Below are 17,821 nucleotides of genomic sequence, written 5' to 3' on the forward strand. Positions count from 1 at the left end.
AAACTCTCAGCACAGGTACTGTTATCTGTTTAATAGTCTCTCCCAAGTAGTCCCATGATCTAATAAGTTAGAAAAACACTGATCTAGTCATCATTATAAACAGAGCAAATGGAAGTCCATTGAGATTCCAAGCTGGGACAATAAACATGGTCCATGGTGTGGTTCCAGGGCCAGTGTTTCTTAATTATAACTTCTATTCCAGATATACTGGCGCCTTTGGTTTTTCTTACCTTTAACTCTGTGAATGCATCCACATCTGAGATAATTTTTTAAAGCACTATATACAGTTCTTAATGTAATCTACACACACACACACACACATACACACACACACACACACACACACAAACACACACACACACAAACAGTCCACTATAAACACTTACCTAGGTATAGGCAGTCACTTGAATTATCAGATTTGTGCAAAAGACAATGGAACAATGAGAGAATAATCAGTGATGTGTTCATTTGTTATAGAAAAGTAGAGCTCAGATTGCATGAAGTGAAATATTGATGTGTGATGAATGACTCACTGTATTCAGTAAAGCTGTTTGGTTCAAACATTGGTGGAATCCAGTATCCCAGCTATACATTTCAGGATTTTATTTGCCCTGCTGATTGAATCAAGTGGCCTACTCATCACAATTCTCTTTGTTTTCATTCAGTTTCTTTAGTTTTCCCATGTAGTCACTTTATGTTAATTGGGGACCACTGATTACAGACAAGGCAAGATTAGTCAATTAGCAGAAGAAGGTGAATGGGATGTTAGCATCACAATACAGATCACAGAGGTAATTTATTTCCCCAATTTCCTTACTGTTTGGGTAAAGAAAATGGGTCCTAGAGAATGGAAAGCGTTCTCCCAAGAGTAGAAGAGGACAAGTCCTCTGTGTTTTAAGCTTGTTTCATCTCTTTCACATACTGCACATGCCTTGCCTCTCTTTGCAGCCTTGCTAGGTTTAGTTTCCACTGTGTTATGAGGACTTAGATCAGAACGCGGTAGTTCAGATCTGTTATTTTTCCTGTATCCTTTTGTGTATGCAGCATATACATATGGAGTGCTCAATATGTTCCCATCACATTTCTAAATGCTGGAAAATGGCCTTAATACTTCATAGTAAACTCTCAATTTAAGGCAAATCACAGAAAGACCAAAATAGGGAGGAGAAAACAATGGTGCTGAGAATGACCATGCTGAGCTTCTGGGTTTGTTACGATCTGTGGCCTAGATCATTCAGAAAATATATCTACTTATGTAATATTAGAACAACAGAAACAACAATAATAATGATAAAAAATACCCCATGTATATAGAACGTGTTATTCTGTCTTTTGTTCCTCCAAAAACCCTATGAGGTTTTTATTACTATCTTTGTTGAGCTTATGAGAAAATTTAAGATCATCCAGGTAAAATTGTTCCTTTCAAGTATTTACCATTAACCTCTGAGAAAACCTTCCTGCCTCACAGTCTTTTCATTGCATTCTTGAGTTCTTCTTTTCTCGGGGACATAGATCAGGGGATTTAACATGGGGGTGATAATGGTGTAAAATACAGCCACCATCGTATCCTCTGAAGAGGTAGTATCAGGACGCATATACATGAAAGTACAGGGGCCAAAAAGATGATGACCACAGCAATGTGGGAGCCACAGGTAGAGAGTACTTTGTTCCTGGCTTCTGCTGAGTGCTTCCTCAGAGAGACCAGGAGGATGGTACAGGAAATTATCAGGATTACAAAGCTCCCCAGAGCAATGGTACCACTGTTGGCTGTCACCACAACACCAGCAACATATGTGTCTGTGCAGGCAAGTTTCAGCACAGGGTGGACATCACAAAAGTAGTGCTCGATATCATTGGGTCCAAAAAAGGTAACTGGACTCCCAGAGCCACGTGGATAATGAGTGTAAGAACTGACCTATCCAGGTCCCCAGCAACTTTTTATTGCATCTGTCCCAGTCCATGATAGTCATACAGCATAGGGGTTTACAGATATCCAAATAATGGTCATAGGCCAGTACAGTAGGGATGAAGATCTCCATGCAACCCAAACAATATACCCCAAAGAGTTGCAGCAGGCACCCCACAGAGGAGATAGTTTTGCTCTTGGCTTATATGTCAACAAACATTTTGGGAGCTGTGACTGAACAGTAACAAATATCCACAAAAGACAAGTAGTTGAGGAAGAAATACACGGAACCTTGAAAATATCAAACACGTAAACAGTCAGCATGATGAGGAGGGTTCCCAGAGAACAAGCTTGTAGAAGAAAGAAACCCCTAGGAAACAAACTTCTTCAGACTCTGGGATCTGAGGAAGACCCCAGAAAAGGAATTCAGTTACACTGTTCATTTTTTCCATGGAATTAGTCTAACACAGCAAGTTCCCAAGAGATAAAGAAATTATCTAAAAGAGAAAAACATTACAAGAACAACATTTATTTATGACTCAAAATAAATGAGAATCCTAGTAGATAGAAATGGATAAATGGGTGCTTCTAACTCCTTGACACGCATAATTAGCAAAATTGAGGTGTACATATTTTGATTATCTTACTTCTAACATTAGTCCATTCATTCACATTATGAGGAAAATTCAGAGACAGAAAGCAAATTCTCTAGGTCACACATCTAACCAAGAAATCAGCTTTTTTAATGTTTTTTTCATTTTTTTCTTTCTAGAGATTTAGTTGTTCTAATTATATATATAAGGCAGTCAACTAATTTCAAAACAATTCAGTGTTAGGGATATGGTAATGTTTATATATCTGGAAAAGCATATCTTATTTTTGTTACAGAAGTGAAAACGTGTCCCCATATTTTCCCTTCTGAACAGTGCCGTGAGTTTTCAAGTAGTTGAGTATGGGCAACCTATGCAGGTTCTTCTTAGAATAGTCTGACCTTTGAGTACAGGAATTTACCGTCCCCTATTTGATAAAATCTCTCATAGTGAAGAGGTGGTAGGTATAGCTAGAAAGAGGGCAAAGACTTTACATGTCTCCTTCTGAGCCAATGGTGCTGTAATTCTAGATAAATCATTTAGCTTCATGGGGCTTCTGTTATCCCATTTGTGAAATGAGAAATTTCAGTTTTATTAGTTATCACATGAGCAGTTATTTGTAGTTTGAAATTAAATCCTTTCAGCCTGGGATAGCCATCAAACTCTTATGAAGAGTCAGAGATAAAAGTAGATAAAGCAATGGAAGGAACTGCTGGAGATACATCAAGACCTGCTGGACTTGAAAGGAGGGGAAGTGAAATCTCAGTGATATCTTGTCTTCCCTATGAGTGTTTGAGGATTCCCTAGCAATTACTTTCAAACATCTGTCTGTGATCTAAAAAATTAAAAAGTCACAGGGAAAAAAAAGGAAGGGCTCTGCCCTTAATCTCACTAAATCCTTCATGTGATCTTTTATTTTTCAGGTTTCATATTAATTTATATTGTTCTCCCAGTCAGGATGCATTAGATATTTCAAAGAGGACATAACTGAAAATATTTTGAATAGATTTACGAAGAGGACAGTATCGGATGCATCTTCAGTGCTGGGTCTTCAGGTGCTCTAGTGAGGTCACCAGAACTCACGTGTGGAAAGGAGTATGTGCAATAGTTTTGACCTAAACTTACAAGTTCCTCCTGCAACTGAGCCGCAGACGTAGAAGACTCCTCTAGGGGTAGGTGAGGAGGGCACTGCGCAGTGTCCTAGGCCATCATCAGGCATTGTGTCTGTCTGAGGCCGCATCCCTCCAGGTCTGTCACGTGTAGCACATACAGCTTCTACCGTACTCTGTGCGCTCAGCTGTCCCTTTGCAGCAGCATTGTGCTTGGCTCTTTCAGGTTTTAGGAAACTACAGGGCTTTGTTTTCTCAGATCTGTGTATTATGACTGATAGAGTAGTGTTTACAGGTGTGCTGTCTATTATATGGCACAAAATATGATAATAATAACGGTAAAAATCATAATAGTAATAATAATTCAGGCTTAGACTCGAGTACCCCCTGCTTTTACATGTTCATTCTCCTTTTTATTTTCCAGATGAATTAAAATATACAAACAAGCAGAAACCCCAGAAAACATAACTATTTTCCACTGAGAGAGCACTTCTAGCTAAGAGGTCTCAAGACTAGTAGTAGTTGACAACTGGGATCATGACCTGACCCGAAGGCAAATGCTTAACCCACTTATCCAGCCAGGCACCCGGTGTTGACTTTATTGGGAGGTTAAGTATATTTGAAAGAGAAGTGTGTAGGTGCTAAGTGGATAAGCAATGAACTTGCACTGGCTAAGTTTATGTATTAACTTTCCTGGGCCTAGGGTGCTCAAATAGTTCTTTGACTATCCTTTTAGGTTGTGACTTCGGAATATTTCTGGATGATACTAAGTTTTGAATTGGAAGGCTGAATAAAGTAGTTTGCTCTCACTAAAGAAGGGTCCTCAAAGAACCAAACGAAGTCATCTGAAATTACAAAAGGCTAACCTCCCCTGAGTAAGAGGACGATCTCCTGCCTGAGAGCCTTCAAACTGAACCGTTGGCTCTTCTGTCTCACGGCTTGCACACTGGCACGTGAACTCTTCCTGACTCCACAGCAGCCTCCTGCCCACGGACCTGAACGGAGTCATCGACTCTTACTGGCTTATAGCAGTTTCTGGTCTTTGGACTCCCAGTGGGACATACTGTGCAGATCTTGTGGTATGCAAACACATATTCAGCATTGAGAAAGAAGGGATATCTGACCCATGTTACAAGGCAGATAAACTCTGATGACGTAGTGCATGAAATCAGCTGTTACTTTTTAATAAACTTCCGACTCTTTAGCAGGTTTATATTTACAGGGAATTATGGACATAATACAGAGTTCCCACGTGCTCTGCTCTCAGTTGCCCCTGTCACCATCTTCCATAGTGTGGTACATTTGTCACAACTCCTTCACTTCACATGAACACATTATTTTTAACTAATAGCCATACTTTTTTCAGATTACTTGTTTTTTACTAATGCCATTTTTGTTCTCCAGAATCTCATGCAGATGCCACAGCACATCCCGGTGACATGTCTTCTTCAGTAGCTCAAGACAGCAACAGTTTCTCTGAATGTTCTTTTATTTATTTATTTCACATAATATTACATACAGCTTTTCATTAGTTTCGGATGGTTAAAATAATGATTCTACAATTCTAAAGATCCCTGGGTGGTGTGTCTTCAGCTCAGGTCATGATCCCAGGGTCCTGAGATGAGCCCTGCATGGAGCTCTCTGCTCAGCGGGGAGCCTGCTTCTCCCACTACCTATGCCTAAGCTCCCCCTGCTTGCACTCTTCCACTCTCCCTCTCTCTCTTTCTGACAAATAAATAAATAAATAGTATCTTTAAAAAATTCTATATTACTCTATGCCCATTATTATAAGTGTACTCTTAACTTTTCTGTTCTTTTTTTAAGATTTATTATTTATTTATCTATCTATCTATCTATCTATCATCTATCTATCTATCTATTTATTTAGAGAGAGAGATAGAGCTGGTGGGGGAGGGCAGAGGGAGAGCGAGAAAGAGGAAGAGGAGAGCCACCCTACTGAGTGTGGAGCCCTGGGATTTAAGAGGTCAATTCCAGGACCTTGAGATCATGACCTGAGTTTAAAACAAGAGCAGGAGGCTAAATTGACTGAAGAAACCAGGGGCCCCTGAAATTTTCTAGTTTTTGATGAATTTGACAGTTTTTAGAACTACTCAGAAATTTTATATAAAAACCTTTTTTGGGGGTTTTTCTGATATTTTCATCAAGATTGGAAAGGGATTATGGGTTATTGGGAGAAAGGTCATAGAGGCAAAGTGCCATTTGCATTACATCATGCCAGTGAGTACATAGTTTCAAGTGACTTATCACCATTGACGTTAACCTTGATCACCTGGTTGAGGTAGTGTCTGCCATGTTTCTCCTCTGTATATTTGCTTCCCTTGCCCCATTCCACAGTGTGCCACTTGGAAGGAACTCACTTCTGTAGTGTCCACGAATGAGAGATTGAGTACATTAGGAATGCTTTTTTTATGAAACATGTATCTATTATCCCCTATTTATTAATTATTTATTTAAATGTCCAGATCATTATGAACTCGTGGATTTTTTATGCTATGAGTTATATTTCAACTCAGTGTCACTTATTTTGTTGCTCAAACCTTTTCCAAATTTTGGCACTGGAGGATCTTTCCATGGCTTTTGTGTCCCTTTGGCATATTCTCATCAAAGTGTCAGTGTACGTGTGTGTGTGTACGTGTGTGTGTGTGCGTGTGTGTATGTATTAGCACTTCTTTACCTTTCAGCATTACACGATGTTCAAGTTCATCTTGTACATTCCCTGACCCAGAGCTAAAATCTGCCGTTTCTTCAAGAAATCCTAAATCATTTGCCTGGATAATGGTATCAGGAACTAAGTCCTGGCCATTAGATCACTAGCTAATCACAGTTGTTATATTCCAGTCAAAAGACATCATTTATCCCCAAATCAACATCTTTAATTGCAAGAAGAGATCACTTTTTTCCTATAATCTAACGGTACTGAAGATTTAGTTCTTTATCACATCTAGCTTATGTGTCTTTCTTTTTTTTTTTTTTAAGATTTTCTTTATTTGAGAGGGAGAGAGATTGAGAGAACGAGTGGGAGGAGAGGCAGAGCGAGAATCAAATTCCCTACAGGGAAGGGAAACCTATGCAGGACTTGATCCCAGAACCCTGGGATCATGACCTGAGAGAAAGCCAGAGGCTTAATCAAATGAGCATCCCAGGTGCCCTAGCTCATGTGTCTTAATTAAAAAGGAAGGGTCACTTTAGGGAATGACCTTCCCCAGACTCCTATATTTTGCATCATTCATGTTAAATACTCCTGCAGGAAAGGCAAAAGAGAAGCATTTCCCAGTCAAAATTATATGTGAGGATGGATTTCAGAACATTTGGGATGCATCCAGGACCAACTTCGTCTTCTGGCATACAGGCGAGAACCTGAGCCTCAGTGGCATTAAAAGGCATCAGACAGAAATTTAGAAGCACTTTTTTTTTGTTCTCATTTGAGTAAATAGTGGCCAAATTACCTTGGGAAGAAACGAGGTCTACTGAACATCCTACCCTTTGCATAAGCTCTTATCAGAACTGGTAAGATTTGTGTAGGTGATTAACATAACTGTATTGAATACTCAGAAAATTAATCTGATCAATGCCACAGTGTGCATCTAACACAGAAAATGCCTTTGTGAAAGGATAGGAAGTTTAGGGAATTTTCTAGAAGTGCTTTACAATCTAAAATGAGAAGACAGAATAAAAGATATGCACAGCAGCTCCTGCTGGAGAGAGAAGCGAATAGAAATAACATCTATTTGAGTTTTCCAGGAAATGCTCCATGGAGTTGATGATTTTACTTTTGATGGAGTAGGCTTTCCTTTTTAGTGGCAACTGAGTATTTAAAGAACTGAAAAATAATTGGATCGTAACAATAGGAAATTCTCTTCATTCTTTCATTCACTTTATGAATACTTATTTTAAAATATGTACTCTTTTCCCACATGCTTAATTCAAAAGTGAATAGATAAAAATTAACTTCCTTGTGTTGCTTTGTTTGAACATATGCCACTCATATCTATTAATCTATGAACTATACTCTGTCTCAGTCTATATCTCTATCAGGTAGATAGATGAAAGATGATGACAGATGATAGATAGATAGATGATAGATAGATAGATAGATAGATAGATAGATAGATTAATAGATGATAGATAGGCAGATAGATGATTGATAAGTAGATGCATGGATGGATGGATAGATAGATAACTTTTTGTAATACTGAATTGTTAGAAACCACAGACAAGTTATCATTCCTGTCTGCTGAAGAGTTGGACTAAGAGCATATCTGGCAAACTCCTGAGAGTGCAGGGGAACCTGTATGATTGGCAGTGTGGTTGGGGCATGATGTGGTAAAGAGCCGTGAGTCCAGAACTGCCTCTATGGCTGACTCACCCACTTACCCAGACATTTAAATCTTACTCTTGCTGTTTCTGCGGCTTATGTCAGATGACAGTTCTTAGCATCCAGTAATATGACAGTGCAACTAACAAACCATCTACTAAAAGAAGGTTTTAAAAGCTTTATTTTTAGCGTAGCATTATTATGACATATTTGCAAAGACCAAAGAGAATATTTTAAAAGATAAGTCATCCGCCTAACTTTGGTTCCAAGAATACAATTTCCCTGAGGCCACAGACATTATGCTTTCTCTGTACTCTCTTAAATACAATTGATATGAGTCCATGTGTGTCTGTCATATATCTTATTCTGGAGTTAATGAAAATATTACCATCCTCAGCATACAGTTCTGAACTCTATCACTTTCCAACTTATTTTAGAAACCATTGCATATATATCCACTTCCTTCTTATTGATGATTGCATAAAATGTCATCCCTGATTCATTTAGCTTCCTTTCTGATGGACACTGAAGTGGTTTCTTACCTTTTGCCAACATGGAAAGGACTGTGATGATTGTGTTTGTGCCTGTGAGTGAGATTACTTGCTGCAAATGGAAACATCAGACCTGTGTCTATGTGCCATTGAAGTGACATCAATGTTGAAAATCACTCCCCAATACATTTTACCCCCTTAAACTCTTACCAAAAATATGTGGGATCAATTGTTTCCCAAAACATTTTCAGCAGTGTTTGTTAAGATACATTTATCAAAAAGGTCACTTTATTAATCTGATAGGTGAAAGGATATATATTTGGAATTTAAATTTGTATGTATTTTTCTATGAATGAAATTATATTACCGCATTATTTTTTAATAAGAAGGGTTTTTTTTTATTTTGTTATGTTAGTCACCATACAGTACATCCCCAGTTGTTGATGCAATGTTCCATGATTCATTATTTGCATATAACACCAAGTGCACCATGCAATACATGCCCTCCTTAGAAGGGTTTCTTTTGAATACAGATCTTTTTCAATTTTAATTTGCACTGGTTATTTTTAAAGATTGTGCTTCTTAATTTAGAGAGAGGGAGTTTGTGAGCAGGGCTAGAGGCAGAGAGAGAGGCAGAGACAGAATCCCAAGCAGGTTCCAAACCCAGTGTGGAGCGAAGCGTGGGGCTAGATGCCAAATCCCTGAGATCATAATTGGAGTGGAAATCAAAGAATCTTATGCTTAATCAGACTGAGGCACTCATAAACCCTATGCATTGTGTTTTCAACGATTGATCTCTGAGATCCATTTATATTTGAGAAAATTATCCTTCCGTGTGGAATACATGTTGTAAATGTATTTAAATGACTTGATACTTATGCATTTTAGTGTGTTACTCTTTGAAAAATATATGTGATGAAGACAGAGATGGTTATACCATTGTTTGTTATATAAAAATAAATATAAGTTTCCTTCCTATTTCTATCTTCCGTTACTGAAGTCAGGGTATAGGACACTCAAAATAGATTCCAAGAACTCTATTACAAAGATTCAGCTATGACTTGGAGCTTCCTTAGCACATTTTCTAAATCCCTGGTCCATAAAATAACATGATTTATGAAAAATGTTCTCTATTTGTCCTTTATTTTATTCTCAGTCTCTCCTTGTTTCTTAAGAAAATATGCTGAAAGACCCATTAGAATATTGAACCAGGCGAAGAACGTAACTTTGGACAACATAATATAATTTAAAAAGTTCAATGTTTTAAGCTGGAAGACGAATTTAGAACTCTAAACAACTAGAAATTATCGAGAGTAAAGTAACAGGAAATAAACATCATTACGGAAACAGATTAAAATAAATTTCACGATGGACTGGACCAATTGAGTGAATGCTCACTGCTAAAATATTGTTTGTCCCCTGTCCTCTCTCTCTCTCTCTCTCTCTCTCTCTCTCTCAGGTTTCATTAAGAAATACACTATCAGTTGTTTCTACATCATTCCTTGAATGCTCAGAATATTTACTAGTAGATACTTTATAAATGAACTACCAAGGTCAAAGAGTGTGAAAGCACATTATGTAAATCATGCAAGAGTTTTCTCCATTTTGCAACATTCTACCCTAATAGTTCCTTGATGTAAACTAGGGAAAGACATTCAGCTCAGAAAGTTACCCTCTTAATACCAAATTCACTAAATTAATGTTTACTATGATTGAAGAATCGGGTATCTTTCATTATTGATACATGTCCTTGCTTCCATAAGCAATCATGTGAATAGACTGAATAAATATTATGATTTCTACTTTATTCAGAAGGAAAAAAAACAAAGAAGGTAAGATATTACACACTGGTAAGTGGCACACACACATGATCAAGCATACGGATTTGACTTCCAAATGGAGTGTTCATTTCATAATATTTCTTTCTTTGCAGATTAATTATTTCTAACCAGTGCTTCCTCCACTTTGCCTGAAATAATGCAGCAAAATCACAGCGTAACTGAGTTCATACTGTTAGGATTGACCCAAGATCCTATGAGACAGAAAATGGTATTTGTAATCTTCTTCGTTTTTTATGTGGGAACCGTGGTAGGGAATTTGCTTATTATTGTGACCATCAAGTCCAGCCGGACACTTGGGAGCCCCATGTACTTCTTCCTATTTTATTTGTCCCTTGCTGATTCTTGCTTTTCAACTTCCATAGCCCCCAGACTAATTGTGGATTCACTCTCTTCAAGAAAAATCATATCCTATAATGAGTGCATGACTCAAGTCTTTGCACTACATTTATTTGGCTGCATGGAGGTCTTTGTGCTCATCCTCATGGCTCTTGATCGCTATGTGGCCATCTGTAAGCCATTACGTTACCCAACCATCATGAGATGGCAGGTCTGCACCATCCTGATTGTTCTTGCATGGGTAGGGTCTTTTATTCATTCTATAGCCCAGATTATCTTGGCCTTGAGATTGTCTTTCTGTGGACCCAATTTGATTGATCATCACTGCTGTGATTTGCAGCCCTTGCTAGACCTTGCTTGCATGGATACATATGTGATCAATCTACTGTTGGTGTCTAACAGTGGGGCCATTTGCTCAAGCAGTTTAGTGATTCTGATGATCTCATACATTGTCATCTTGCATTCCCTGCGAAACCACAGTGCAGAAGGGAGGAAAAAAGCTCTCTCTACTTGCACTTCTCACATCATAGTAGTAATCTTAAGCTTAGGTCCATGTATATTCATATATACACGTCCCCCAACCACTTTCCCCATGGACAAGATGGTGACTGTATTTTATACTATTGGGACCCCTTTTCTCAACCCACTCATCTACACACTGAGGAATGCAGAAGTGAAAAATGCCATGAGAAAGCTATGGTTTATCAAAATTACCTCAGAAAGCAAAAGATGAAATGAGGGGTTTGGCTGATTACTTAATTTGTACAGATATCAAATATGATAACATATATCCCGACTTGACCAATGGACTCTAATATAATGCAACTGATTTCCTTACTTTTTCTGTACTTTTGTCCTCAAAGTAATAGCTTCCTTTATAATGCCAGCCTGGTTCTTTCTTGAGAAATTAGGTGAAAAAATAAATAAATAAATAAATAAATAAATAAATAAATAGCTCAATTCTGATATCACTGATACTGAAATACTCCTCAATCTCAGTCTACCGTCTGGTTTGACAAGGGGAAAGATATTTATACCATCACAGCTGGTCCAACAGTGAGTATCCATAAATAAAGATTAGCCTTTTCTCCATGAGTTGTAGTTATCTCTATAGCACATTTCAAATAATATCCTGCTTTCTCTTAAGACTTTCAGAGCAAAGGAACTACTTGTGCTAAGAAATTTTTTCATTATATCATTGATTTATCTTTAGAAATTTCCGTACAAGAGTACCAGAGTCCAAAAGTGTGTGTGTGTGTGTGTGTGTGTAAGTCTTTGCTTCACTCCAAGTTAATTTTGTGATTAGTGTGAGATAGGGTGTACTATTTCATTCTTTTTCATATGGATATCCAGTTTCCTCTAAACCATTTATTGAAGATACTGTTCTTTCCCTATTGTATGACGTGGTACCCTTGTCAATAATCAGTTGACTGTATTTGTGTGTGTTTACGTCTGGGTTCTTTATTCTGTGCCATTGCTCTGTATGCCTGTTTTATGCCAATATCATACTGTTTTGTTTCCTATTGCTTTGTAACACAGCTTGATACCAGATAGTAGGACGCTTCAAGCTTACTCTTCTTTCTTAGGATTGCTTTGTTTATTCAAGGTATTTATGTGGTTCCAAGGAGAATAAGGAAAGTTTTTTCTCTTCCTGTGAAAAATGCCATTGAAATTTTGATCAGGATTGCATAGAATCTATAGATTGCTTTGGGTTCTATGGACATTTTCACAACATTAAACTTTCTAATCCATGAGCATGGGATACATTTCCATTTATGTGTGTATTCTTCAATCTGTCTCAACAAGAGTAATGGTTTTCAGTCTTCAAGGCTTTCACCTCCTCAGTTAAATTTATTCCTAAGTGTTTTATTAATTTTGAAGCTATTGTAATTAGGATCACTTCCTTAAATTCTCTTTCAGGAAGTTTGTTGTTAGTGTATAGAAATGCCAGAGATTTCTGTACGTTGATTTTTTATCCTTCGACTTCACTGAATTCATTTATTAATTTTAATATTCTTTAAGTGGAATCTTTAGGATTTTCTGTATACGACATCATGTCATTTGTGAATAGAGGTAGTTTTACTCCTTCCTTTCTAAATAGGATACTTTTATTTATTTTTTCACCTAATTTCTCTGGTAAAAACCTTTACTAAAATGTGGAATGTAAGTAGTAAGTGTGAACACACTGGTATTGTTCTAGTTTTATGAGAGAAAATTTTTGTGGTTTGTCATTCATTTGCGTAATGATTTTTCTAAATTGTTTTTCTAAAATCTGTATTCTTTTCTATGTGTGGCTATACAACTCTATTTTCTATCAGGGATGAGATATGGAGGGATATGAATGAAGAAAAAACCCATAGTTTTTTACTTATTAAATTGAGCAGCACAAGAAAACATGTTTAAAAATATTGTGCTACACCCTGGGACAGAAGTATAACCACTGGTAGGAAGACAGAGGGAGGCACATTTTATTGTTTTCCAGTATAAAATAAACTAATATATTCATCTGGAAAATAAGAAGGGTTGTCTTTTTTTCTCTTCATCACATCTTGTAACAACAAGGTTGTAAACTACAAAAAAATATAAAACTCCAGTGTTGGCAACCAAGTCATGATCATATCTTTATGAAATAGAATGGTATAAACCAGACTCAACCCTACAGAAACTGGTGAGAGTCTAGGTTCTAGTGATTCTTTGTCGTCTCTTTCCAAGGATTGAAAAGTAGTCTCTCAGAGCTCCTCTGATTGAGATTGACCCTGAGGATCTTTTGTGAACAGAAATAAATGTATAAAGCATTTGATAGAAACTTCAATACTATGTCATATGGTCTGCTTCTTGGTCTTTGAGCATAATAAAATCTGTCAGCTTTTACCTTCTTAGGGATGTCAGCCCTTCATTGAAACAAACATTCCTTGGTGTTCAAGACATTAGCACAAAGACACAAATGAAAGAGTGTTGTGGAGGAAAGTTATAAATGGATAATATTCATTTATTTCAATGTTTTCTAAATTTAGTTCAAATTTAGCTTCCTTTGCTTCAGTTAGTAGAACAGACAAGGGCATATATTCAAAGGTATGGCTCCCAGGATTTCATTGACTCATAGTCCTCTTGTGCTCTAAGAACATCAAGTATCATCCAGTCCTGCTGTTTCCAGTCTAAGTGCTCAGATGTGTTATACAGTCATACAACAATTATGCGACGAGCTTGTTAAAAATACAGATTTTTGGGGGCGCCTGGGTGGCACAGCAGTTAAGCGTCTGCCTTCGGCTCAGGGCGTGATCCCGGCGTTATGGGATCGAGCCCCACATCAGGCTCCTCTGCTGTGAGCCTGCTTCTTCCTTTCCCACTCCCCCTGCTTGTGTTCCCTCTCTCACTGGCTGTCTCTATCTCTGTCAAATAAATAAATAAAGTCTTTAAAAAAAAATACAGATTTTTGAATATCCCTTAACCATGGCCTAGCAGATTAGAAGCTCTCAGCACAGATACTGTTATCTTTCAATAGTGTCTCCCAAGTACTCCCATGATCTAACAAATTAGGGAAATACTGATCTAGTCATCATTATAAACCGAGCAAATGGAAGTTCATTGAGATTCCAAGCCTGGACAATAAACATGGTCCATGGTGTGGTTCCAGGGCCAGTGTTTCTTAATTATAACTTCTAATCCAGATATACTGCTGCCTTTGGTCTTTCTTAAATTAACTCTGTGAATGCATCCACATCTGAGATAATTTTTTAAAGCACTGTGTACAGTTCTTAATGTAATCTACACACACACACACACACACACACACACACACTCCACCATAAACACTTACCTAGGTATAGGCAGTCATTTGAATAATCAGATTTGTGCAAAAGACAATAATGGAACAATGAGAGGGATAATCAGTGATGTGTTCATTTGTTATAGAAAAGTAAAGCCCAGATTGCATGAAGTGAAATGGAGATGTGTAATGAATGGCTCATTGCATTCAGTAAAGCTGCTTGGTTCAAACATTGGAGGAAATACAGTTTCCCAGCTGTGCATTTCAGCATTTTATTTGCCCTGTTGATTGAATCAAGTGTCCCACTCATCCCAGTTGTCTTTGTTTCATTCAGTTTGTTTAGTTTTTCCTTTTAGTTACTTTATGTTAGTTGGGGACCACTGGCTACAGAGAAGGCAAGATTAGTCAGTTAAGGGAAGCATGTGAAAGAGAAGTTAGCATGACAATAGGACTTTTAGAGGTAATTTATTTCCCCAATTTTCTTATAGTTTGGGTAAAGAAAATGAGTCCTAGAGAATGGAAAGCTTTCTCCCAAGAGTAGAGGAAGAAAACAGGTGGTTTTTTTTGTTTTGTTTTGTTTTTTAAACCTATTTTATCTCTTTCACATATGCACACACCTCCCCTCCCTTAGAAGCCTTTCTAGGTTTAGTTCCCCTGTACGTTGGAGGACCGATACGAACACCTAAGTTCAGGTCTCTGTTATTTTTCCTGTGTCCTGCACGCAACATATACATGTAAGTGCTCACTACATTTCTATCAGAGTTCTAAATCTAGAAAATGGCCTTACATTCTTCATAGTAGACTGCCAATTTAAGGAAATTGGCCACAAGTCCAAAATGGAGAGGAGAAAACAATGGTGCTGGGAATGATCATGCTGAGCTTATGAGTTTGATAAGATTCCTCTGGCCTGGATCATTCAGAAAATGTATCTACTTAATGAATATTAGAACAAATACAATAATAATGATGATAAATAATACCTGAAGTGGATAGAAAGTGCTATTCTTTCTTTTGTTCCTCTAATAACCTTGTTGGGTTGTTATTACTGACTTTGCTGAACAGAGGAGAAAATTTAAGATCATCTTTGGCTAAATTGTTACTTTCAACTATTTACCATTAGCCTCTGAGAAAATCTTTCTGCCTCACAGTCTTTTCATTGCATTCTTGAGTTCTTTCCTCAGGGACATAGGTCAGGGGATTTAACATGGGGGTGATAATGGTGTAAAATAAAGCCACCATCTTATCTTCTGAAAAGGTAGTATCAGGGCACATACACGTGAAAGTCTAGGGGCCAAAAAAGATGATGACCGCAGCAATGTGCTAGCCACAAGTGAAGAGTGCTTTGTGCCTGCCTTCTGCTGAATGTTCTCTCAGGGACATCAGGATGATGGTATAGGAAATTATCAGGATTACAAAGCTCCCCAGAGCAATGATACCCCTGTTGGCTGTCACTACAACGCTGACAATGTAGGTGGCTATGTAGGCAAGTTTCAGCACAGGATGGACATCACAAAAGTAGTGATCGATCTCATTGTGTCCACAAAAGGGTAACTGGACTACCAGAGCCACTGGAATAATGAAGAACCCTCCTATCCAGGTCCCCATCAACGTTTTATTGCATCAGTCCCCGTCCAGGATGGTCGTATGCATATACGGTGTTATGTATATCCACATAAATATCACAGGCCATTACAGTAAAGTTGAAGATCTCTGTGCAACCAAAGAAATGTGTCCCAAAAAAGTTGCAGCATGCACCCCGCATAGGAGATAGTATTGCTTTTGGCTCATACATCAACAGACATTTTGGGAGCTGTGACTGAAGAGTAATAAATATCCACAAAAGGTAAGTAGTTGAGGAAGAAATGCATGGGAACCTTAAAAACGTTGCCCATGTAAACAGCCAGAATGACCTTGTAGAAGAAAGAAACCACTAAGAAACAACCTTCTTCAACCTCTAGGTTCTGCGAAAGACCCCAGAAAATGAATTGAGTTACACTGTTCATTTTTTCCATGGAATTAGTCTAGCACAAGTTCCCAAGAGACAATGAAATTATCTAAAGAAAAACATATCAAGGAACAACATTTATTTATGACTCAGAATAAATGGAGAATCCTAGTAGTTGGAAAAGGAAACTAGAGAAATTGAGGTGTACATATTTTGATCATCTTACCTCCATGTTTAGTCCATTCATTCACATAAGATGAGAAAACAAAGTCCAGAGACATAAAGCAAATTCTCTAAGTCACACATCTAATCAAGAAACTCAGCTTTTTAAACATTTTTTTTAATTTGTTTGGTTTCTAGAAATTTACTTGTTCTAATTCTGTATAAGACAGCCTACTGGTTTTGAAACAATTCAGTGTTGGGGAATGTGGTAATTTTCATATATCTGGAAAACCTCATCTTACTGTTGTCACAGAAGTTCAGACTCAAGAATACCCTCTACTTTTACATGTTCATTCTCCTTTGTTTGTCCTTCTGATATAAACAACAACAACAACAACAATCAACCAACCAAACAAAAAACAAACAAGCAAACAAAAAACACAACTATTTTCCACTGAGCGAGCCCTTCAATTTATGAGGTCTCAATACGAGTAGTTTTTGATAACTGTGAATTATGTTCTTTGGCTTTCATGTAGAGGAAATCAGGCTTTTAACACAAGCCTGGATATTGTGCTTCCATCATTCAATCGGTATGGTCCTAGAGGAACTCTAACTGCTCTGAATTAAGACCCATCTCAATGAATTTCTTCATCTGCTTTCTAAGCATTTCAAACATGACAATGTCAATTTCTTTTGAAATTATTGGTATTTTTTTATTCACAATCATGCCACCCATTTTATAATCATGTGTAGGTGCACTTTAGTATCTGACCATCATCTCAATAATTTTATTCTCCCCTTATATCTGAGCCTAGTGTCTTGTAATTATGTTGCAGGTATTCAAAATATAGCAATTTCATTTAATTCCTTTTTTCCATAATCCTTTTTATTTCACTTTTGAAGAAAAAAAAATCAGTAGTATTGTCCAGGGCTTTGAATTTATTTTTCAATCTCTTCCGAGATAATTTGGGTGCAGCTACCCACATAAAGCGATGCTGTAGGAATTGCTTTGTGAATAATTACTATCAATGAATCCCTGACCCCTGGACCTCAAAGCCTGGTAGAAGGTAGCTTTTTGTCATTCCATATTCTGTTACCCATCTGCTGAAATCCACTGTTTCACAGTATTTTTGGCAAGAAATGCTCCTTTCTGTACTTGTCATTAGGTTTGTTTAAAGAGAATGTTGCAAAATATTAATGACCTTGTGGAAAGGTTTTCTCCCAAAGTCTCCCTCCATATTCAGAACCACAATAGACAACTTACAGTGAGCCTTAATTTCAAGATGTCTTTTTAACTTGTTAAAAATTTAAAATTTTTCTTTACTTCCTGTATTTAAAA

The 17,821-nt window shown here is 37.4% G+C and overlaps 1 protein-coding gene and 2 pseudogenes across 1 annotated transcript; 1 reads left to right on the forward strand and 2 right to left on the reverse strand.

Moving 5' to 3' along the window:
- Nucleotides 1-1,399: 1,399 nt before the first annotated feature.
- Nucleotides 1,400-2,358, reverse strand: LOC113246392 (olfactory receptor 4S2-like; annotated as a pseudogene).
- Nucleotides 2,359-10,409: 8,051 nt separating this feature from the next.
- On the forward strand, nt 10,410-11,342 carry LOC113246452 (olfactory receptor 4C11-like). Its single transcript, XM_026487061.3, has one exon. The coding sequence runs from the start codon at nt 10,410-10,412 to the stop codon at nt 11,340-11,342; it is 933 nt and encodes a 310-aa protein (XP_026342846.3).
- A 4,139-nt stretch (nt 11,343-15,481) lies between these two features.
- Nucleotides 15,482-16,387, reverse strand: LOC113246372 (olfactory receptor 4S2-like; annotated as a pseudogene).
- Between the last annotated feature and the right edge of the window lie 1,434 nt (nt 16,388-17,821).

The sequence above is a fragment of the Ursus arctos genome, unplaced genomic scaffold (assembly GCF_023065955.2).
Source record: "Ursus arctos isolate Adak ecotype North America unplaced genomic scaffold, UrsArc2.0 scaffold_23, whole genome shotgun sequence".
In the NCBI taxonomy this organism is placed as follows: Eukaryota; Metazoa; Chordata; class Mammalia; order Carnivora; family Ursidae; genus Ursus; species Ursus arctos.